At 39.3% G+C, this 23,998-nt stretch overlaps 1 protein-coding gene across 2 annotated transcripts; it reads left to right on the top strand.

The window, feature by feature from the left end:
* Positions 1 to 4,135: 4,135 nt before the first annotated feature.
* LOC137294830 (cell division control protein 42 homolog) lies at positions 4,136 to 23,428 on the top strand. 2 transcript variants are annotated; one of them, XM_067825951.1, is made up of 4 exons: positions 4,185 to 4,718; positions 6,043 to 6,101; positions 7,971 to 7,982; positions 21,515 to 23,428. In XM_067825951.1, exons 1-4 carry the CDS (start codon positions 4,526 to 4,528, stop codon positions 22,004 to 22,006), a joined length of 756 nt encoding a protein of 251 aa, XP_067682052.1. In that variant the 5' UTR covers positions 4,185 to 4,525; the 3' UTR covers positions 22,007 to 23,428. The 2 variants fall into 2 exon arrangements, with proteins under 2 accessions (XP_067682053.1, XP_067682052.1); XM_067825952.1 differs by lacking the exon at positions 7,971 to 7,982 and having other exon boundaries at positions 4,136 to 4,718.
* The last annotated feature ends 570 nt before the right edge of the window (positions 23,429 to 23,998 follow it).

Raw genomic sequence — 23,998 nt, 5'->3', positions numbered from 1 at the left:
CAAGAACAGCCTCCCACACTATCGGGTCGCGATGGTACACAATCAACTACGCCGGACTTTTCGATTCTTTATTTCACTTTTCGTTCGCTCGTCGCTTCGAAGATTCTGGTCCTATTCTAAAATACGTCTAAAAATTCTTTTCAGCCTTCGGCCGGTAGATGTCCGTTATGTCACAGGATTGGTTTTAGCCAGACTTTGTTACAAGTATCTTTTGACCACCCAATCCCCTTAGTTGTTACGGCTCTTGCAGCTGGTGTATCTAACCCAAATTTCCGGAAGGTATTTTAAAACATCTGTCCATATTTATAAGAAATGTATGCTAAAGGTAGTCCATGTTGATTCCAATTGCATCATAAACAAACATACGTTCACGAATGGCAAACAAATAATGGCGATAACACGTGCTCGCTGAACTTTGAGTACACCTTGTATTACTGATTGCCACTGTCCCTAGCACATGCAAAGTCAAGTCAAATAACAATTACGGAGAATGCTAATAATGCTGATAGTGAGTGAGTGTGGTTTTATGCCGTTTTCAGTTTATTTCCCAAAGGAAAATGTGTTTTGCATCACATGCAGTCACCCAATACTCCAGTAATATCACGGCGGGGGCATTAATCCTAATAAAAAATAACGACCTACCCAGACTTAATTAGTATTTTCAGCCATGTTCTTTGATTGTTTGTACCTGTGGCGCTTACGTCATTCTCATCCCCAGGCCACAATGATGCAGTTAAACAGTTATCATCCATATCGACCGTATCTCGTCTGTATATACAGGTGACATCCATCAGATAGCGTATCTCACCATCTATCTACTGCATCGTAATGTATAGACAGCTAAAGCCTTGATGTGTCAACTTCGCTCTGATTACAGAGTCGCATTGTCATCCTCAGAATGACTTCTAACTATCAAAGCCGAAGCGAAACATATTCTGTTTCAGTCCCACTTTCCATTACCGTGTTAGACCCGTGAAGATCCTGGGCAAAACAGGTCTTCAGCAACCCATGCTGACTATTCTTCTCGTGAGAGGGACTAACGGGATTGGATGGTCGGGCGCGTTGACTTGACTGACACATGTCATCGGCTCCCCTCTGCGCAGATCGATGCTCATACTATTAATCACTGGATTGCTTAGTCAAGCCTCGATTATTTACAGACCGCCGCCATATAGCTGGAATATTGCTGAATGCGGCGTAAAATTACACCACTCACCGCGTTTGACACGCGCGTGGTGAGGAATATCATAATTCTAACGATGTGCAATCGTCATGGCTGAAATGCGTTAGGTCTAAATATAAGATCAGGTGTGGACAACAGAATGTAAATGACGCAGTGTGTTAATGAAGAATGTTTATTACATTTTAGCGAGACTGGGTACATGTTAATTTTAACTGTATCAATCATTAGCAACTTTACTGTTATTTGTTTCTGTCAGTGGTTTAGCATTAAGAATGTGTAAATGAGTGTAAGTATGGTATTGTGGCGTTTTATCAATATTCCAGCAAAAACATAACGGGGTCACCAGAAGGGAATGAACCCGCGCGAGCCAACACTTTAACCACTGTGCTACTCCATTGTCCTCGCTAAAACTTTGTAGACGTAATTGTTGGTGATATCAGTAGAGGTAAGACCCGTGAAGGAACCTATGCTTGCCATAAAAGGCGACTATGCTTGCCGGTAAGAGGCGACTAACGGGATCGGATGATCAGGCTCGCTGACTTGGTTGACACATGTCATCGGTTCCCAATTGCGCAGATCGATGTTTATGCTGTTGGTCACTGGATTGTCTGGTCCAGACTAGATTATCTACAGACCGCCGCCATATAGCTGTAATATTGCTGAGTGCGGCGTGAAACTAAACTCACTCACTCACTCACTCAATTCAGCTGACATGGTCATCGTATAACCGAAGTACTGTTATATGAAGCTACTAGAGGTAACTAAAGAAGAAGAAAATTGTGCACTAAAGAGTCACAGTTTGTACTTCGTAAATTACCATTCAAACAAAGTAGAGAATATTCCATCCTGTGAGCATACCACTAACCAATGCCAATGCATATAAGAAAAAGTAACAAACACACCACACCACACCACACCACACCCATGCATACAAAGAAAAGATTTCCAAAGGAATGGAATAAATTGCCTCATTTTCTCCTCATTTCTCTTCATCATCTGTTTCATCCTTGGCTTCATCACCTGCATTTTATAAATCTTGTTAATCCAATATCTTCTAATATCCCCCTAATCAGCGATACCAGTTCTATGAGGACCTCCAGAAAAGTCAGCGTTTCGGTGACGGTTTTAAGTTTTCATACAAATATAAATAAATTTTAATAAAACTATCTTTCTAGCGTTTACTTGTTTTCCCTAAGATGTGTATGACTTTTTAATGGGTGCGTCGATGAACGATCTATATTTAAGCTCTACATCAGAAGAAAGGAAAAAGTACGCATGCTACTGTAGTTATTCAGAATCTATTTACAGATTCAATTATGATTCATAAATGTGTCAAGTTAACCTGTGTATGCTAGTTGTTTTTAAAAGTGCTTTCAAACGCTCTAAACGCTCTACACAAAATCAGAAATATATATATATTGTTTATTTAATTAAATTTTACAAGAATCGTCTCAACCACGCCTTTGATTTTGAACAGTATAATGAAAGGAGATGACAAACGCACATTATGAATGATTCATGCAATAAATCGTAGATGCAAAAACTAGTTGATGGACGTGACATAGGTAACTCCTTGTGAATACAGAACAACATACAGGTGTCTTTAAAAATGGTAAATGTGAATCCTGGTATATCCTGAATTTGTTACCATATCTAAATGTTTATTCAGGTAAGATCTTTGTTGGAGCCTACATGACATCAATAACCCAAATCTGACAATTTTGAAAATTTGAAAATATACGTTTAGACAACACGATTTTGTTATTAAATACAACAACCTTCTTCTAACAAAAGTTTGCGTGAAACCATGAATTTACGGAAATTGGAAATTAGGCCCACGTTATTGTACAATAAACACTCGTGTCAATTTCTGAATCGCCTTCAGGTACAAGGGAAATAACTCTGATAGCCTTTAAGCCTTGGCTATCGCGTCCGCTGGTGGGCCTATCACATACGACTCTCATTTGCCGATATAAATACCACGTTGATGGCTTCAGCTACAAAGCCGGCTATATCAAGCACATTTACACATTTTATTATTAATCATTACTTCGTAATACGTATGAATATCATGACCGTTAACATCTTGTAAAAGCTCTTGGAGCTGCTGAGTGACACTTTACTGTTATTTTAATAAATATTTTGTCCTTGCCATTTTACTTACATCATAAATGTTTGATAGCAAATATTCAAACGCATATTCTTTCAAAAGATCAAGTTAGCTGAGTCGACACTATTGATAAAATAAATATAACATATATATTTTCTTCCGGTTCAAACCTAGAGTTTATGAAAATATTAGGACATCGGTCATATTTTCAGTTCCCTTTTGATTTGTGTTTTGTTATAATATAATATCATCGACATCGTGAACATACGTAACATTTGAACGTGTCAGAACCCCAAGATATCTACCTGTGTGCGCTATTCGCTTCATTTACCTGGAAAACAATGAGGTGTTAAGAAAACCAAATGTGACTGTCACTGGACATGCACGAAAGTTTACTTGTTTAACTGTCATAGAGATACTGGCAGCAACGAGTGGCGTTATAAAGGGGGATAATCAAAACAGAGCGTTGTAAACTTTTTAATAATACTCATCGTGTCTCCTGATCGCCGTTAAAGACTAGAGCACTTTGCTACAGCAAATTAATGTTTGTTACGGATTTTTTGTCAAAGTTTCAAAAGAATGGTCAAATGCCTTTACTACCCTCTCGGAAAACCCTCATGTCGTACAACTGTTAAAGTCGACGACAGGTTGTTTTGAAAATTGAAATCACAAGTTTATTAACGGACAATCGATATCCGAAAAGAACGACCCCCCTCATGACATCACCTGTAGATTACCTGCCGCAGCTTTCCACTTTACCTGTACAAGTAATGACTCATAAGCCGACAACCAATCACAAGCCACGACTTGCGGGCACGAGACGCTGACGTATTAGCAGCAACCAATCAAGTTATTCGATACACTGGTTGATTGCTCGACCCAAACCCGGTCGCTGTCAGTTTGCGAAGTATCGTAGCGAGAGTAGGACTGTACCGGAGTTGGTCTTCTCGACATGAATTTGTCCTTGTAATTAATTGTTTTATCACTTGACAACTTCAGAGGATATTCAAGTATACTACGTCGGCGGTGTCATATTGGAACTCGAACTTTACGACAACTGTATCTGGAGATATTCGCTACAACATGACTGGATCTCTTCATTGACTTCCTTCAGTTTATGTTGTCACCGCTGGACTGTTGATGACGGATTGTAAAGCACCACCAGCGTTCGGTAGTTTTAGTGGCTTGTTCCCAACTTCTCAGGTACCTGCAGCTTTCACTCGTGCGTTAAGATGCCCCCACAAACAATGATGGACGCCAGCTCAGCTCCACTGACGGAAAGTGACTTTAACCCTCCCGACCTCCAGTGTGTCAAATGTGTTCTCGTGGGGGACGGGGCGATTGGTAAAACCAGCCTCGTCGTCAGCTACACAACTAACGGATACCCCACAGAATACGTCCCCACAGCATACGACAACTACACAGGTGAGACGTTAGTGATAACATAGGTATTTTAACACGCTGACTGTCGTCAGTGTCGGAATGAAAACATGTCGCAAAAGTTTAGTTGACTTTCTCACCGTGCCTTGACAGACTGTCAAAACTCCAAGCCATAGTAAATCAGATAGCAAGTTGTTTTGACGCCGAAACTACTTGAAAGTGATATATGTTTTAATCACTGAACGAAATATTTTTATTTATGGAACATGTCATAAAGTTTCCTATCGCTTTAACATCAGTGTGATAACTGTCACAACGTTGTAATTCATAAGGTAACGTTTTCGCGTTCAATCTTTAAAATCAAGTATTAGAACGAAAATATGTACTTGTATTTATCAAGTATGATGTCCTGATTAAAATAACTTAATTAAGCTATATACCCTTGATAAACTTCACCATTAACATTCCTTTAGTAACAGTTTAGAATGTGGGCAGAAACTTGATATCCTTTCTCTTATGTTTCTCTAACACAATAAAACACACTTGAAAAAATCATTATAACACATTCCTACAGCACTTCTATTCTGTCAAATACACATTAAAGTACAGCCCTTCGTGAGTGCGGTATAATAAACTATCACTGTGGAGCAACTTCTGCCTAAGTTGCAGTTAGTCATGCAAACTAGAAATTCAAAAATGCTTCTAGGATTTCCTCTGAATGGTTTATGTCTGTGAGCATGTTATTAGTATTGTGTCCTTCGTGGTGTAAGAGACAGCTCCCAAACATCAGCTATAACCTGACCAGATCTCAAGTCACTCGACACTGTCACGAAACATGCATAGCAACTCACTTCCTATGAAGATAGAACTAATCCAAATTGAATTACTGGTCTGACATGGGAGAGAAGAGGTAGAATATGGATTGATCGTCAGATTCTTGTCGGATTACGATTGAAATTGAATATTTCTTTATGGTAATGCTTGCCACACAACCATAAGTATACATTTTTTAACTCACATGTTACATATTTCCCATATCACATAATTTGGCAATGAGTTGGAACAATGTTATAGGAGTGCAGTTTCCTGAAGGGCATTTCCAAGTGTCATACAATGTATGCAAAATATGTTTGATTGTTTAAATATGTTACATTAGGCTATATCCAGGAATTTACGGTTTACAAAATACAGTCAAATCATTTGAGTCGAATCAGTGGGGACCAAGTAACAATTCAACTCATGTATGTATTTGAGACATAGGAATGTAGAAATGGTATAATACTAAGTTCTAGGTCAAATCTTTCTTTTTCAAATGAAGTTTATATATTTAAATGTCCACTTTGCTCATAAGCGTTTTTTTTTCTTTCAGTTGTTGTGACGGTGGACAAAAAGCCCATCAGGTTAAACCTGTGTGATACAGCTGGTCAGGTAAGCTTTCATCTCTATCTTGGTTGTATCATCTCCAGGATTGTCAGGATAGGACCTCAAACAAACCATCTGTGAATCAACACTTGTGAAGTCGTCTTAGTCAGAATAATACAAAGGCTGTACACTTTAACCTTTGGTTATCTTAATCCTCATCAGCAATAGAAAACATAGTGCTTGTTAAGTCATCTTAGTTTGAGGTCAAACAAAGGATCAATACTGTAATCGTTAACCTATCTAAATCCTCAACAGCAATCAAATACATTGTTCTTGTTAAATCATCTTAGCCTGTAAATGAGATAAAACAATGGATCTATATTGAGTCTTTTATCTATCTAAATCCTCCCAACGCTGGAAAAAATGCACCTTTTAAGTCATCTTAGTTTGAGATAGAACAACAGCTCTCTTTGGTCTTTCATCTATCTAAATCCTCATCAGAACAGGGCCGAACTCTACCTGTTTATTTGATAGGAGTGAACATGGGTGCTAGGGAGAGACACTAACTGTCTGTTATTGATTCCAGCCAGTGCAGAATGGCTTGATAGACCTGCTTTCTGTAACACATGGATATGCCCTCTCCTCAGTGGATGGCTGTGGGAGAGCTAAATGTCACTGTGCTTAGTGAGCTAACACACCATACATTACGGGACAGACTGTCGGGCAAAATAACAAAACCATCGCTAGATGCATTGGTAGAAAGGGCACGCTGGTGTGTGATACTAAGTAGTTAAAAGGTTGAGGCAGATCCTGGGATTTTCATGCGTGACAATTTTTTTTATTTTCTCACCGTAAAAAAAATAAGTGAGAAAAAGTATGAATTATTATAAGACTATTTTGAATCATATGGGTAGGAACATTAAGGGCTTTAGAAAATATATTTGGATTTTTAATAAGGTCTTAAGTCCCTGTGTAAACATCTGTTTTAGAAAAGATTTTAGGTGAAAAGTTACCATTGCTGACTGCTGTTCCGAGATTTATTCACAGATAGGACTGAGTAATGACATTAAAATAGATTCCTCCAGTTTTTGTTCAGTGCTAATGTGTGGTGGATAATTTTTTTTTAAAATTAAAAAAAAAAGACATTTGTTTAAAGGAAGTGTCTGTCATTGCTCCACAAGCCAATTACACCCAGCTCTATTTTTCTGTGAACATGAGCCAACAGAACTTCAGTAAAATTCCCTAAAGGAAACCTTTAGGTGAAACAGTATCATGAATCAATCGGTATTTTTTGTCAAATTGTTTCCAAATCATGACGGAACAATGACAGAAATAGATTACATCATTACCTTTTAATAGATTCAGGAAATGAGTACAGGAAGACAGCAATGAATAGTTCATCAGATGAGCATTAGCTTCTGTCCCAGGCAGCAGGGCTAATCCAAGGGCTGTCTACCTATATTGTGATGGGGATTATCTGGGTATTACCTGCATGTATTGACCAAGGGCGTGGTCAGTCTACAAATGTTGGCCCCAGTCTCACCTGACATGCCCACAGCTGTTAGGAGGGTTTCCATGTATTACTGTATACAGATGGAATTAAGGGGGATCTATCTTCAAACAAACATGGCTTATTAAAGTGACCTTGTTGTAAATTGCTTGTTATGGAAATCCCAGCGACTGGTCAGTCCAGTTGGTAGAAGACAGCTGGTGGCCAGCACAGGGTCATATTAGTGTCAAGATTTAGCAGTGGGTACTCTACATGTGACAATAAATACAACATGTTCATATCAACAGGTTGTAAATTGCTTGTAATATGGCATCATATTGCATAATGAACTTCCTCCTCGATCATGCATTCATCGTCATGGTACTTAGTTTCATTATATGCTATAATTCCTCAATGGATAAATATTTATTTTCTCTCTCCTATAGGCTGAAAGCATAGTGAGTATATAACAGTGTTTGCCTGCTCATTTTGATATTCCTCATGTACCTTATATTACCTGTATGATATGTACTTGTATCACCCATGTATATTGCATCTTGACATATCTCTGACATGTTATATTGTATATTGCACATGCTGTTTTCGTATCTAGTCAGTGGATTAACACTGTGTATGTGATATGTGGTCTGATTTGTTGTTTCACGTTGTGTGTCTCCCTGTTAGTGATAATTATAGAAGCCTGACCAAATTATATCAGAGATTTTTCCATTTTCAAGGGAAAGTAATGAAGACAGGTGTGCATACCTTTACATTTAACAGAGATAAATATTACCTTGGTGAGACCTCTTGTTACTCTGTGTGGGGTGTCAGAGATGTTTAACCTGAGCTGACTTTAAAATGACTCATGTTGATTTTTATGATCTAATCTTTCCTGAATCTTGACATGAGCTACCTAAACGATTACAGGGTGACATTGATGAGACGAAGGCCCAGTGGTAATACACACATTGTACAGCTGTCATAAGCTTTAATTAGTTGTAATAAGCTCACTCTAGGCGTTCCCGTGTCCAAATGGTGAGTGGTCTTGTCAGGGATAAATTCCCTTGTTAGGTGCTCGTAGAGTGTTTGTATTGCATCTAAAGGGTGATTGTTGGAGTAGATGAATAAAGTAAGTGATGCAAGAAATCGCACCTTTATGTCAAACCAGCAGCAGTGGAGTACATTTTCTTTTTGAATATTGTGCACTAGGTATATAGGTCAGTATTCTGTAGCTTATGATGAGTGTTAGGACTTTATCTGGAGTGAAGATTCTACTTATTCAGTTCATGTTTTCAGAGTGTGGGTGCCTCTCATGAATATTGTAATGAAGAATACTCGCACACTTTAACTAACCCATATATTTTGGAGCATAAAACTGCTTTGTAACCAGTATGTAGTTCTCTGTAAATATATCTAGATAGCACTTTGCTTTGATACCTTTACTTTGGTGTATCATCTTGTACTAAATCATTAGAATAGCCTACCTATGCTAACATCCCAGGAAAACTGTGGGTTGGAATTGGTCATCAGCAGCCAATGCTGATTAGGGCAGCTAATGGCATCAAGGGGTCTGTCTTGCTGACTTAATTGATGCATGTCATGTCTCAGTCGATGCTCATGAAGTTCCACACAGTATTGTCACTGCAGCATTAAACAGCAAACAAGATTATGTTAAGATAATGGTCATTGACTATGCCTGAGGCACAGAACCCTGTGAGAGTGTCCCATGTCCTGAACAGTGTCAGCCTTCCCATACCCAGACTTTCCTGAGACTCCCCATGCCATGACTAGTGAGAGCCTGTCCCCAGAAGTGTTTGAGGCACCCCACCCTGTCCCAAAGCCCTGACCTGTGTGAGCCAACCACTGGTGACCCTCCCCATGTGCAATATTCACCCCATGACTCTACTGCAGGCACCATGCACCCTTCATGTGGGTGACGTAACAAGCAGCACCAGCTGACCTGAGTCAGTTATAACAGATTTATAGCCAGATGTCAAATGAAATCTGCAAACATAAAAACAAGAGAAAAATCTTGTTTGTTAAAAATATATTCATAATAATTTTCTGTTAGCTGAAAAGTATTTCAGTGGGTTAATGTTTGAATGCAGCAAGAGAAAAAATTGTTTGTTTCATGTCAGTTTATACTAGTGGAAATGTGTGTCAGTATTAAAAGTGGGTAAAACTGAAGACAAAATATCCATGTTTATTAATAATATATTTTAGTAGTTTCTGTTTGGCAAGAAGTAAGCAAAGAGGTTAATGCGTCTGCAACAGGGTAATGAAACTGAGGCAGATTACTGTGGGTTTGCTTTAAGAGCTGTTGTCACATAATTCAGGCTAGAATATACTATCACTACCTTTATCATGAAATCATGACCTACGGTTGACACAAGGAAAGTAAGTCAGCTGTAGATCAGGCTGTGGATATATTGTTCTGTACATTGTATACCTTCGTAATTGCTCCATACACTGTTTCACCATGCTAGGAGTTTTACTGAGGTGGCACTACACTTGATGACACGATAGTTCAAGATTCACCAGGGCTTTTGTTTGTGTACCACAGAGAGATACTGATTGTTTATTGAGGTGCTGGATCAGGTACAAAGTGGCTCAAGTGGTCGCTTGTCACACCAAAAGCAGGGTCTCAGGGTTGAGTCTTTAGATGCTTAGACAGAATGGAGGTTGGAGTTTAATTGATTTGGCACTATGTACAACATTATTGAAGTTAAGCACAGCAAATTTATTCTCTCATGTCAAGATAGATTAAGTAGTCGTATGAGAGGATAGTCGTGATTACAGATTACCAGTAATATGTCAAATCAAAGCATAGCATTTTACCTTCAGTCTGTAGAAGGTCAAAGACAGCCCTCACTACTGTACAAAATGCAACATCAGCATGTTTGGTAAATGCTAAACCAGGACAGTTGAGATCTTTAACATTCCCAGCCACAACTGACTCAAAATACAAAACACATTATTAGCAGCCTCTAGGATAATACACCTGTCAGTACATATATATTTTGTCTCAGGTCTTCAAACACTAATCTGCTTAGGTTGTAATGAGAACTGAAGTGTATCAGAATTGCTTGGTATTTTTATACACTGGGATAATCTGATCTGTCACACAAAGTCTCATTTGTGTTGCTGTTAACCGACTTATACAATTAAGATATCCGTTATTACATGACAATCTGGGCGAGGGTCAACGAGCTTGGTCAATATGGTCAGATTTCGTTCATGTCTGCTAAATCCAGAATTATCTACAAGTAATGATCAGGCAGTGATCCACTTGTCACTGAATTATTAGTGGGGTGGATCCAATTCCAATAGATATGTTCTATATTAATATCTAGTTATACAGTTCCCTGACAAGTGATTCCACAGCAGCCCATACAAGTGTATACAATCACATAGTCAGCAAATCTACACTGCTGCACCATTGGAAACTGAAAGTGACTATTCTCTGGGCTCTTGTCTATATTTAATGAAGATGATTTAGTTAATGCTTTTTTTGTAGGGAGCAGTTGGGCAGCTTAGTGATTAAAGCATTCCCTTTTCATATCCAAGATCTGAGGTTTCATTTTTCATAGGGATGCTATGTGTGGAGCTCATTTCTGATGTCCCCTGCTGTGTTATTGCCAGAAAATTGTTAAAAGTGGTGTAAAATCATACTCACTCACTTTTTTGTGTAGCATATTATCATTTCAGATAAAAGATGTCAAATCAGCTTGCTGTTATTGGAATCTTGCAAAGTATTTGATATTTTTACTATTGATCATTTTTGGCGTAACTGCATCATCACCTGAAGATCTCTTGGTGAACATTTCTCTTCCTACAAAATATTATTTCAGGCCTGTGTTTTCTCTTCAGCTAACTTTACTGCCCTACTGTCAGAAGTTAGGGAGAACATACAGACAAGTGCTTTTACTGTTTCTGTTCGCACTGGCCTCAAAGAGCTACCTCACTGCTTGCCCCACATAAAAGATTTATGCGCTACATTGAGAGACATATGTTTCTATTTTAGTGGGTGAATCTTATCTCTGACAGGATAGGCATAGGTAGTATTGACAGGTCCCTCATGTTCTCCAACACAATCTAGTTCGTCTGTGGGGGACACTGCCTGTTTTCAACACCATCACCACTCTTCTCAGAAGGCATGTGATTGTCTTCTTATATGCCTGGCTTTATCAGTATTCATACTCAGGCCTTTGGACTGACGCATACATCTGACCAAGATTCTCAGTATACTTCACCCATCCTGATTCACAATAATCACTGCATATTAATCTGATTCTCACAGATATTCTCAAATTCTTTGCCGTCATCCGATTTTCTCCATATTGACCAAAAGCTTTGGATCCACCCTATTCCCTCCTGCGATCAACCTATCCATTATTCAGGAGATGGTGTCTCAAAATACCAGGATTCCACAACTTTGTCCTGATTCTTCTCCTCTTTCATCAGATTCATAGATATATCTTTTCTAGGCTTTATGCTATGAAATGACTGTTGGATGGTAGAAGTTTGAGTCAAGGTTAAAAGTGTGATCGTATCCCAGCAACATGGACTTTGATCACCCACTGGATGAGTCTTTTGGGCCACCAGGATGGATGGGTGTGTTGTTGAAAGCTTAGACTAATGCTTAGTTTCTGAAACAGATTCAAAGCCAGAGAAAATCTAGACTTGCTTCATTAGGGCTTTGGCATTGCTAAGAGGACTTTGCAGTAGGAAACTAAAGTGGTTCAGGGACTGTGAGACAGACTATTGAATGCTGTGCTCACCAACTGTATGATGATAGTCTGTACATACAGACCAGAAACTCCAGTGATTGATAGTGTGAGCAATCATCCGTTGTGGCACAGTTTCATCTACCACATAATTCTGACCACCCAGTCTGCTAAACCACCTCTTGTACCACCATTGGTTTCTTTTGACCGTTATCCAACCCCATGGGGCCTAAAGGTTGATTAACAGTGTGCTGAATTATGGTCTGTTGAATTTCGCTGGATCATTCCCTCACTAGCCCACGCCCATGGTCCATGTCGTCACCTGGCCTACCTCCCACATTCCTTTCCCCTGAAAGATCCAGGATACACCCTAGTTTAATGTCACAGACACATCAGCCCCTTGTCAACAAATTAGAAATTCAAGCAACAGCTGGCTTGCAATAATGCTATATTTAGATTTAAGTCGTAAATAGGATGCGACACAAATGAGGAAGAAAAAAAGATGGATGATACAATTGATTATTCAATGGAAATGTCAGGAGAACCATTAATCATCCATTTTTCGTGTGTAGGGAAAGTAGAGGATATTTATATATGTAATTCTTGATCGACTGATGTCAGCGGGAAGAAACTGTTTTCAGAACCTGCACTTGCGTGATAATGGGTTTGGAACCTATACTGAAATGTCACTCTCATTGCAATAAAGATGTTCAAGGATTTACCTTGAGTCCTATATCTTAGGGTCCCTAGGACTCATCTTCCTAATTATCAGTGGTCTGGGACTACAAAAAAGAGGTCCAAAACACTTAAATATTATTATTATTCATACTAAGTTGTAATATTGTTGAAATTCAGTTTCAATTGCAAATGATACCCGGCTAGTAGAAGACTCAGTGAAAACTTAATGTTACTTGATCAGATATTTTACGAAAGTATTGGACTTTTTCTGTGTCTCCTTGTGGACATGGTAATACATATTGTTACATCCGTTATTAATGTTTTTGCATATAGGACGCAGGAGTTCAAATCCTTTAAATCCCTTTTTGTTTATCCATATATTGTTATCCTTCCTTGCAGCCCAGACTTTACTCTGAGACAAGTTGTGACCTTTGTGTTAGTGTGTCCTGCATGGGCATGTCTGCATGTGTTACAGTTTATCGTTACATCATCACCATCCTTTTTATACATTTTGTCAGTTTCCTGATATAGATGAAGCATGAACCTGAATTTTTCATCATGGTCAGTTTGTTCATCTGCAACTCTAGCTATTACTTGTCAGTGAAGGTGTTGAATGTTATGTAATGTTATAATACCTGTGCTGTGATTTGGGGGATATTCTATGTTTTGACTCATGTTAACAGCAGGAGTGTTATGGTTGCAATTTCATAATACTGTTTTGCGGTTTGCTAGAACAGGTTACATGGGTGAATGACAGGTATTGAGTGTTAATTTTTAATTGTTTCGAACATCTTTAACTCAAGACCTATGTGTTTGAAGACAGTTACCTGATTAGAGTGACATAGAACATCATGAAATATCCTAAAATGTCTCAGTAGGTTATACAGTTGCAAGGGCCATCTTAAAGTGAAACTTAAAATCACTGTGCCATATTCATATTTCATAAATTAATCAAATAATTTGGGGTGGGGGGGAATGTTTTCTGGTTGTTTTTTATTTATTTGTGTTTTTGTGATGAACATGCTTTGATTTATTATTGGCATGGTGCAACTTGAGGATTTTATGACATTTATCACACACTTGTGATACAAGACGTATTGCCACAGTGCAGACAAAACCCAACCATGACTCCATGACACTGTGTAAACACTAAAACATTTATATGGATGTCACATGGTCAGTTTATCAATTGAATGGAGATAAGGCACAACATAAGGATATGCAGTGGGCGCTTATATGTAGCCTAGTTTCTGTAACTTCACCAGTGACTAATGTTAGACATTTGTATCTGATTAATTAGTTTAGTATCAGTGAATGATGACTGAACATTAATTTACCCGATACATTACTAATTCTCATTTTCCTGGGTTTGAAGCCGACATAATGTTGAAAGTGGATAAGGAAGTAGACTCACACTCAGTCTCTGAACATAAAAAAAACAAACAACTTAATGTTGATAACATTCAAAATGAATAGGTTTCAGTTATAATCGATAATCAGTCACCACAAGTCTCCGATAATTGATAGCACATTTGGTTTCCAATTCCCTAGTTAGATATTACTCATGCTGGGGGGATATTAAATAATTTAAAAGGAGGGAGGTGAAATATGTACAAAGAGAAAGTGGAGCATGGGTCACAGCAACCTGTCTCCCTGCCGACTCAGGAATATATTATGGGGTATGAAAGATAAACTCATTGAGACCTGGATTGTTGGGAGTGTTATTGTGCTGGATTCATGTCTGGGAGTTACTAGCCATGGCTAAACAGTCATCTCTCACACATGACACTGCATGAAAGTTGATGAATGGAGAACTGGTGACAAGGACCTGCATTAACCTGGTGAAGAATGAGTTTAAAACTTGTTTTCTCAGATGATGTGAAGTAAAGCAAGCCTTGTATCACAATCAGAATCTGATAATGCTGTGCTTGATTGATAGTTCCAAACCATCAACTTACTGGGCATGGTTTGAAAATATTGGGACGAAAATGTTTTAATTGTGAAATTTGTAAGCTATAAAAGTGACGATAATGGGTTATTCCTGACAGTATTATTGTAAATGAAGATGTCTGTGGTGGTGGTGGTGGTGGTGGTGATGATGATGATGAAGAAGAAGAAAGCGTAAACTTGAATCATGGATAATATGGAGATCTGTTGCTGGTGGCCCACAAGACAAATCAGATCAGATGGGGATATTTATGCTTTGAATGGTCTTAGTGGAAGTAGGGTAGCCAAGTGGTTAAAGCATTCTCTTGTCTCGTGGAAGGTCCCTGTTTGATTAGACACATGGGTGTCTTTGTGATACTTGTTAAAATACTGTAAAACTATATTCACTCACTCGTTGATCCAGAGATCCATCTTTTAGACTATTTTCAAACCATGAAGGGTTTACCATGCATGTCCCCCAGCCCAGGTGAGGGGTAATTTGATCGGGCAGACTGACAACAGCATCATGGTGCAACTGGATACATGGAGTAGTTTTTGTAGGGCGGCCTTCAGTTCCCTGAACAGAACAACGCAGTAGATGACAGGACTGAACTAGATGTTCCATTAATGTAATGTTAAGTGCTGTGTGAAAGCTGGGCTTGGAGAGAGGGTGTAAATATATCTGTCACTTTCATAGCAGGAGCATGCGGATGTCCTTGTAAACATTGTGATAATTGGTTGTTGTGAGCATTTTGGGTGCAGGGTTCGAAGGGTAGGAACGAAAATAGCTGGTGAAACATTGCCTCATGGTGTCAGGCATGGATGAAATGATCATGAAGTCCGTTGTTTGTTGTTTCACATTTGAAGTTTTGTATTTGTTTTTCTTCTGCTTGTTGTCTTGTTCATGGGTTCAGTACCAGCCTTTCTGGATGGGTCAGTGATTATTGTGGAGTGGTCCGAGATGTAAGTGGACACAGGCTGATGATGTCACAACCTGGCGTGTCAGGTAACCCCCAAACTGACCACTCTAAATATATCTCTGAACTGGACAGAAATAACACAAACCACGTACAATGGTGAGGCAATGTCTGTGTCCCGACCTTTCTGTACATGCTGAAAGAGACCTCTGACTCATGGCCATGTTTACAACACGCCTTGAGACTGGAGTGGACAACTCTGCAATACAGCCAATGATTAGCCAGTGTTTCGTAAAGACAACATCACAAGTAAACACAATCTCTCACTATCCCATAATTCTAAACATGGCTGCCCCGCTGGTGTTTGCTGAATTGTTGCATTATACTAGCCAGGCATGACTTCACTGTTGTACATTACCTAACTGAAGGGTTTACAAATTAGGCCTGTTTACCTTGTACATTGATGGAGACTTGGTAGTTAACAAGCATCAATAGAATTTGAGCAGGAAGGTAGATAATTGTCCGATGGTGTTGGAGCTTGTCGCATGTGTTTACTTTTGAAGCCATTTGGTCAAATGCTTATTGTGAGGACATGAAGTATGACTTGTCAAAGAAAGCTTGGGTTGTTCTTTGTGGTTTTTATGTTCATGTGGATGGTAGTGATATATAAATTTATTTAGTATTCTCAGTTTGAGGTCTTCTCTGATCAAGGTGTTTGTAATAATGGTATCCAAATGTGAATAGATCTTCTCATTGGTCAATATGTTTGAAATAATGGTACTATGGCTAGATCTTCTCATTGGTCAATATGTTTGAAATAATGGTACTATGGCTAGATCTTCTCATTGGTCAGTATGTTTGTAATAATGGCACTGAAATGTGATGAGGCCTTCTCACTGATGAAGATGTTTGAAATTATGGTATTGTGATTCAGTCTGCTCATCAGTCAAGGTGTTCAAATTGAAATAATGGTATTGTGATGAGATCTTCTCATTGGTCACATGATAGCAAGGCGCACATGGCCCTGTGGTAAAGGTTTATACAACATGAAACTTGCGTATTCTGTGGTTCAGGTGTCAAAGGTGATTTTATGGTTGTCAAGTGGTTAGTTTCTTAGCAAACTTTCCTGAGTTGTTTTGACTTCAGGAATGACCTGACAATAGACTTTTGTCACTTTATGACCAAGGCCCAGGAAGATGAAAGGCCTGTTTTTTTCCATTAACTGAGCGTCCATTAGGCATGTGGAGATTACAGGTCTGTCATACGTAGGGCCAGGACGGCAGGTCATAAATGGACTAACATTTGTTCTCTGTGCCTCAAACATTCCCCCTCATTACTAGCCCAAGTCAACAATGGCAAAGTGCCCAGCCTTGTGGCCATAAATACTTTTTTCTACCCCATCACAGGACCCCCTTCTGGGGCTTTGTGGGGATGACCCTGCCCAGGAGGTTATTCGAGTCATGTGACCCCCTACCTACTGATCACCTGGGAAGAGTTGAGTCACAGCTCTCTGGGATAACTGCATTTGTTCTGGTCTAGTGACCGAGGCAAGGTGTCCTCCTCATCCTCCCTCCTTGCTGCTACCTGGTGATAATTGCCTACCTGGACACAGGAGACGAGTTCAATGGACTGGACAAAGCATCTCATTATGTTTCAAACACTTGTGAAATTGATTTAGAGATGATACGCAGCTAATTTCCTGTGCAATGTATCTGGTGTTGGTTGTGTGTACTGTTGCATGCTGACTGCCGCCACTTGTCCCATGCTGGGATATCGGAAAATAGAATTCTCTGGACAGCCCTCTGTAGCTGAAAATCAAACATCTATTAAATGGATTTGGAAACTATTGACTTTGTATCTGTTGTTGCTCATGTGTTTGTTGTGATTATTGTTACCTGTAGATTATTGCGTACACGCTTCAGGTCTGCTGATGGAACACTGGATCGATAAGTAGTAATGTTTCTCGACGACTAATGTTAAAAAAAAATTCTGAAATATTGATTTGATGGTGATATATTTTCTGCACCATGGTGTCATGCTGTGTTGGTTGAGTTGTAAGATAAGGTTACATTGTGGGGTTGTGTATTTGTCTCCATCTAGATGACACTGTCATGGTCCTACTTGTATCCTGGCAGGGGACCAAGGTTCACTCTGATTGAAATGGCAACAACAGCCCATGGCAGAAGTCAGATGTGTCAGTCTTCCTCAGCTCAGTAAATTTCTTACGTCAAGGTGACAACAAAAGCTCAAAGTACCCCATTATGATTCATTTGAAAATAACATTGCTTACGTGAAATGCTTTGAAATGGCCAAGTGGTTTACAAGTGATTCATATCAGGAGACGGGGATCATTTGAACGCGGTAGTCGACTTGCTCCCTATGGTAGTCGTCAGTTCATATGTGTTCAGCTCTGACGTAGACCGGTCCGCCTTATCTATCTGTAAGGGGAGATTCATGAATGAATAAAAGATTCGTAGGGTAAGCTAAAGAACTCACCGCAGAAAACAAACATGTTGGCAACATAAGACGATCGCACCTGAATGACTGGTTGGGACGATCTCGACTCCATTCATGGTTGCAATAGGCCACACGTCAGTCAGCAGGCAGACGGGTAGGTCAAACTGGGTGCCTTTCATAGCCATTCAGTGCTTGAGGTAGTCACCCAAACCATGTATGGAGAAAAGTCTTCAGACGGACTGGTTCTGTTAAAAAATTTATCTTGCATTTACTTTATTTTCTAACAGAAGATAATTTTTATCATGTACCATTACGTAAGAAATTTAGGTTAAAATAGATAAATGGAATGCGTAAACATTGTACCTGGTGATGTTTTTTATCTGTTGGTAGAGCAGTAACAAGATGAATGTTTGTTGTCAAGGCTGAGCTGTCAAGTCGGACAATAGGTTTAAGAGTCTGTGGTGCTCTTTGTTTGACATCCATCTGGGGCAGGTCTGTGGTCAAGTATTCAGCTAGATCACCAGACTGGTAGCTAGCCAAGGTGTAACTCAGGTTGATTACAAGTATGTACGTTTTCATCTACAACCACGGTTTGGTCTGGGCAGTAATGTATTTGGTCAAAGGACAGGATATTGTCTCCTTCAAAGGAAATTGTTGTCTGAGCCAAAGCTTACTTGATGAATGCTTAATAACTGCCAGGGTTGTGGAATGGCCATAGTTGTTAGGAACCGATGAAATGTAGTGTTGAAGAATGTCTTGTTTTTAACAGAGGTTCAATTTATCTTTGTCAAACACTTTGATGTTTTGAGAATTGATACATGATTAAGATCTTAATCAGTGATCAGTGAGTATTTGCTACAGTCATACCTGACAAGGAGGTAATCTGGGTATATCCCACCCACCTGTCCCCACAACTAATCTTGTTGTGTAATGTCTGCTTGTTGAAGAGGTTAAAACCCTGGTGTCCAGCGTACACTCAGCGTTAGGTATTGTTGTGTTGTGTAACAGTAATCCATGCTGACACAAATGATTGCGAGCGCTTTAGCTAATTACAATATTGGATAGAATTAAGATCTTACTGTAGCAGGACATCTGTCAGGGGTTGCCCAATGGAGAAATCAGATCAGATGGGGACATTTACACTTTGAATAGGGGACATTTACACTTTGAATAGGGGACTTTTACACTTTGAATAGGGGACATTTACACTTTGAATAGGGGACTTTTGGGAAGTTTAAATAGGGTACTTTTACACTTTGAATAGGGGACTTTTACACTTTGAATAGGGGACTTTTACCCTATTCAAGGGGACTTTTACACTTTGAATAGGGGACTTTTACACTTAGAATAGGGGACTTTTACACTTTGAATAGGGACTTTTACACTTATAATACTGGGTCCCTTGCTATGATATTGCTGGAATATTGCTTTAAAAGTAAACTCCCTCATTCATTCAATAGTCTCTATTACAGTTACCTGATTTTGTCTTATCTCAACTTTCTCAATCATTTTTTTTTTCATTTTATTTTTCTTGTAGAAATGAAAATAACACCATAAATGAAATGGTTACCATTTATTGTGTATGAAAGTATATACTCTTCAAGAATTACTGCTTGGAAAGAAAGTGTAAGACCTAACAGAATGGTTTAGACAATGTGTGCTCGAGTGAATGCCAGTGTCAGTTTATGCAAGTGAAAGTTAAGTGAATGTGTGTGTGAAAGCATGGTTGGATAACACTGTGAGAAGGTAAATGCATGTGTACATCGGTGAGCAGTCATCCACCACGTAGGTGGTCAACATGGCAGCCAACTGACTGCATGACTGGACTGTGTCATCACACAGGTGAGGTAGCTTGGCCAGCCAGGTAGAAGCAGGTGGCCAGTGAGGCATGAAGCACACCTGTACAGGTAGAAACTAAGTCCCAAGATCAAAGGTGCTTTTACCAGGGGTCAGAGGGCATCATACAAACCTGGAGAGATACTGGGTGGTGCTGTGGAGAAGAAAAATAGGCTTTACGGATACATATAAATCACTTAATAAATTTGATTTAGTCTTCAGGGTGGCCTTAAGGGTGTCGCTCAGGTGGGCTTGTCCAATTCTTTCTGGAAAAATAGTTTCCTAGTTATTGTAAATTCTGGGATCATTGTGTCACTAGCGCAACAGTTAGCCTGTATTATGCAGAAAGGATATTTATAGCAGTAATATAGTGATTTACATTCAGATATGGAAGTAATATTTCAAGGTGTCCCCTTTTAGCACCGGCTCGTCTCCTCCCACCTCCTCCTGTGTCACCCCATCTTATACAGCCCCTTTTGTCCAAGAGCTGGTAACAGCAAGAAGAGGGTGACACACTCTAATCGATGAATGGATCTAAGGCTGTTCAAAAATTGTTACAAATTCACCTAGCTATTATCATCCACCCTGAATCTGAATTGACACGACTTGGCAGTTGAGATATTTTTTGAGAACAGTTTTGTAATGTTATTTTGGAATTAGCAGATGTTTTAAATGGGGTATTTTCCTAATGAAGATCTTAATTCAATAATCATTAACCTTGGAGTTCTGTACGCAAACGTGAGGTCCTGTTTGTGGAGGAAAGTGTAGGAAATTTGAGAAAAGTTGTACACCTGTTGACCGACCATTTTGACACATCAGTATGAAGGCTGAGTTACTTTGATGTTTTGTTGCTTGTACTTGTGAGGAGTTGCTTGTTAGTGGATATAAAAGCCTGTTTCTGTGTGGCATGTTTCTCTCTGTATACAGGGGGTGGAAAACTGTCATGTTTTCATGACTCATTGCTTTTACAGTTGACAGTCTCGAGTCAATGTTACCGATATGAATTCGTTATAAGCAAGGTGAATATCTAGCTCAGGCCAGCAGGGTACATGAGACTAGGATATAGGTTGTATGTTTCACGTTCTGCCTCATACACTCCTATAACAGGGCTTTGTGATATTATACTGGTGAAAGCACTGTGAATCAGTTGTGGGGAATATTGTATCACTACATCAAAGGGAAGATTAACCTAGAAAAGCTTGGAGCAAGAATGACGTATGTGAATCCTGATCCTATCGCGGCTCAATGTATTCCTTATTGTACTTTGCATCCAACGCATGATCTTTCTAATTTGTAGAAAAACGTACATGTATTTACTTTCTGATGCAAGGGTCCTTTGAAGTGTGAATAATTAAGAAAATATTTCAGAGATGCTATTCATGAACTATAGATGAATATCATGCCTGTATAGTTAAATGTGATCATTAAATTGTGGCTTTTCTTTTTCAGGATGATTTTGACAGTTTGCGGCCACTGTGTTACCCCAACACAGATGTTTTTCTCCTGTGCTTCAGTGTCGTTTCTCCTACATCCTTCCATAACATAATGGAGAAATGGGTGCCAGAAGTGAGGAAACATTGCCCTAAGGCTCCTGTCATCTTGGTGGGCACCCAGTGTGATTTGCGTAATGACGTTAAGGTACTCATTGAGCTGGCCCGATATAAGGAACAACCAGTACCAGAGAGTGACGCGATTCGATTGGCTGAAGAGATTGGTGCTGTGCAATACATGGAATGTTCCGCCCTCACACAAAAGAATCTGAAAGAAGTCTTCGACAGTGCAATTCTGTCAGCTTTGAAGATTACCGGAATCGTTTCACGAAAACACAGCACCAGGAAGTCAAAGCGAAACAAGAACTACGAGACGAACACTCAATCAATTCAGAGTACGAGTGCCAAGAAGAAAGGAGGGTGGAAAAAATTCTGTTGTTTCTTAGGATGAAAACTTTGGAATCAAGATAGCTTCCAATGGACAAGCAGATCAAGGGGGCTTCCATCAAGGGTGTCGATCTTTAATACCATCATGCTTTCAGGGAAATACTGTTTCCCCAACAAAAACCTTCATCTCAAATGCAATAGGTGTGATGGGGAACTGCAATGGCTGTTGTCCTGAACGACTTGAACAGCGGGTAACATGTAACAAAGATGTGCGGACATGATGCAGATGTGTATTAACATGTTATGAAAGTTAGATTTGACTGAGTGAGAATGTGACAATTTGGTCACCGTATGTACAGAACTTTGCTCAATTGTGAGTTGAACTCACTTCCTCCTGCATGACAACCTCAGAAACATCTACAGGCCATTCCGGAGGTGCCTGTTTCCATGGATACTATTGCCATGGCATCATGTAGGGAAAAAAAGGACAATTTTGTCTAAACCTGGTCGATCTGTGATAATGTAGTTGTTACGATGTGACGCTGTCAGTGGCGATGTTGTGACGTCCAAGTGCTGGAACAGATGCCATCTGAGATGAACAGTTGTATCTGTAGCATGACAAACCTGTCTCTCCCAAATCAGTGTTTTACCAACAGACCTAATTCATTTCATTGTTTTAATTTTTTCTTTCTTATTTTTGGGGCAGTATCCAGAACAGATGTAGCTGCCTGTTACAGATTTGAATGTGTGTACAAATCAAAAGTTGTCTTCAAATATTTGGGAAGGTGAAAAGGGCTGTTGCCAAAATGTCGTGGTTTTAACGAAATTTGGATTGAGGATTAGACAACTTTCAAATTATTTTAGTATTTTATTTTTCATTTTTTGCTTCCTGCTCAAGATTTGTTTGTTTGATGTTTTGCTTTATTTGGCTTAGTAAAAGTACCAGAGCTTGTTTCGTTTGGGAGAGATGTGATCTATGCAATGCTAGGTCATTCTGTAGATGCTGAACCTGTGATGTTGGTAGAGGAAATGCCCCTCTCACTAGAATCTTTAAGTTATTCTCATTTTCAATGTTCATTTGTGCCTTGCTTTGCATTGAGTGGATCTACACCCAACACAACCAGATTATCCCAAACTGTTTTGATTTCAAATGAAGAATCTTGAACAATCTCATTCTCAGTGTGGGTAAATATGATTCATTATATTTTCTGGAAATTTTCAAGATGGGTGGGAATTGTGAGGCTTTGTTCTTCTGGACTATGTTGTATATTTTGTTGGTTCGGGGCAAGTCATCGCTTTATTACCAAGATCTGTTTAAGGTTCACAGGAAAGTCTTCCAAGGACTCTCCAATAGGGGGTCTTATGATAGCATTGAAACATTGTCTATCTTTCATATGTATTTTAGTCCTCGAAGAGGCACAGTGCACACCTGAATTGAAAATGTTGACTCACATAAATATGTCAATAAATTTTTATATATAAATGATACATATGTTTGTTATTCCATGGCTTGGATTGAGGAGGAAGACAAAGGGCACCTAGATATGGTGTACAAACATGTAGGAAAATTGGTGAGATGAAATGGGGTTTAACATTGCATTGAACATTATTGTATTTATATAGCGATCTGCATTTGGACTAATGCTGAGTTTATAGGGCTACTGAGATACTATTCCACAAATTAAAATGGATACTCCACTGAGACAGTGTACATTGACTCCAATCAGACCAATCCTTGGTGTATCACATTAATGCCAAGCACCTACCAGTAACAACAACAACAGCTATGTTTGCTCTTTTGGTATCCAGGGATTGAACCGCACACAATCTACCCTCCTGACCAAGGATCTGTCTGCTTGAGCACCAAGGTGATCTCCAGGAAAATGTTCCGTCAGTTGGACCATTCGGAAAAGAGACATGAATTGAAACGTTTGTCCTCTCTATCCATCATTCATGGTGGTCAGGAAGCTGATGGCTTTCGGACCTCAGGCAGAATGAAGTTTTGTCTTTATAAATGTATGACCTTTGAAATATATGTCCTTTAAGGAGGCCCATT

This window comes from Haliotis asinina, chromosome 8 (assembly GCF_037392515.1).
Source record: "Haliotis asinina isolate JCU_RB_2024 chromosome 8, JCU_Hal_asi_v2, whole genome shotgun sequence".
NCBI classification, from domain to species: Eukaryota; Metazoa; Mollusca; class Gastropoda; order Lepetellida; family Haliotidae; genus Haliotis; species Haliotis asinina.
This window is presented reverse-complemented; position numbering and strand designations above follow the sequence as displayed.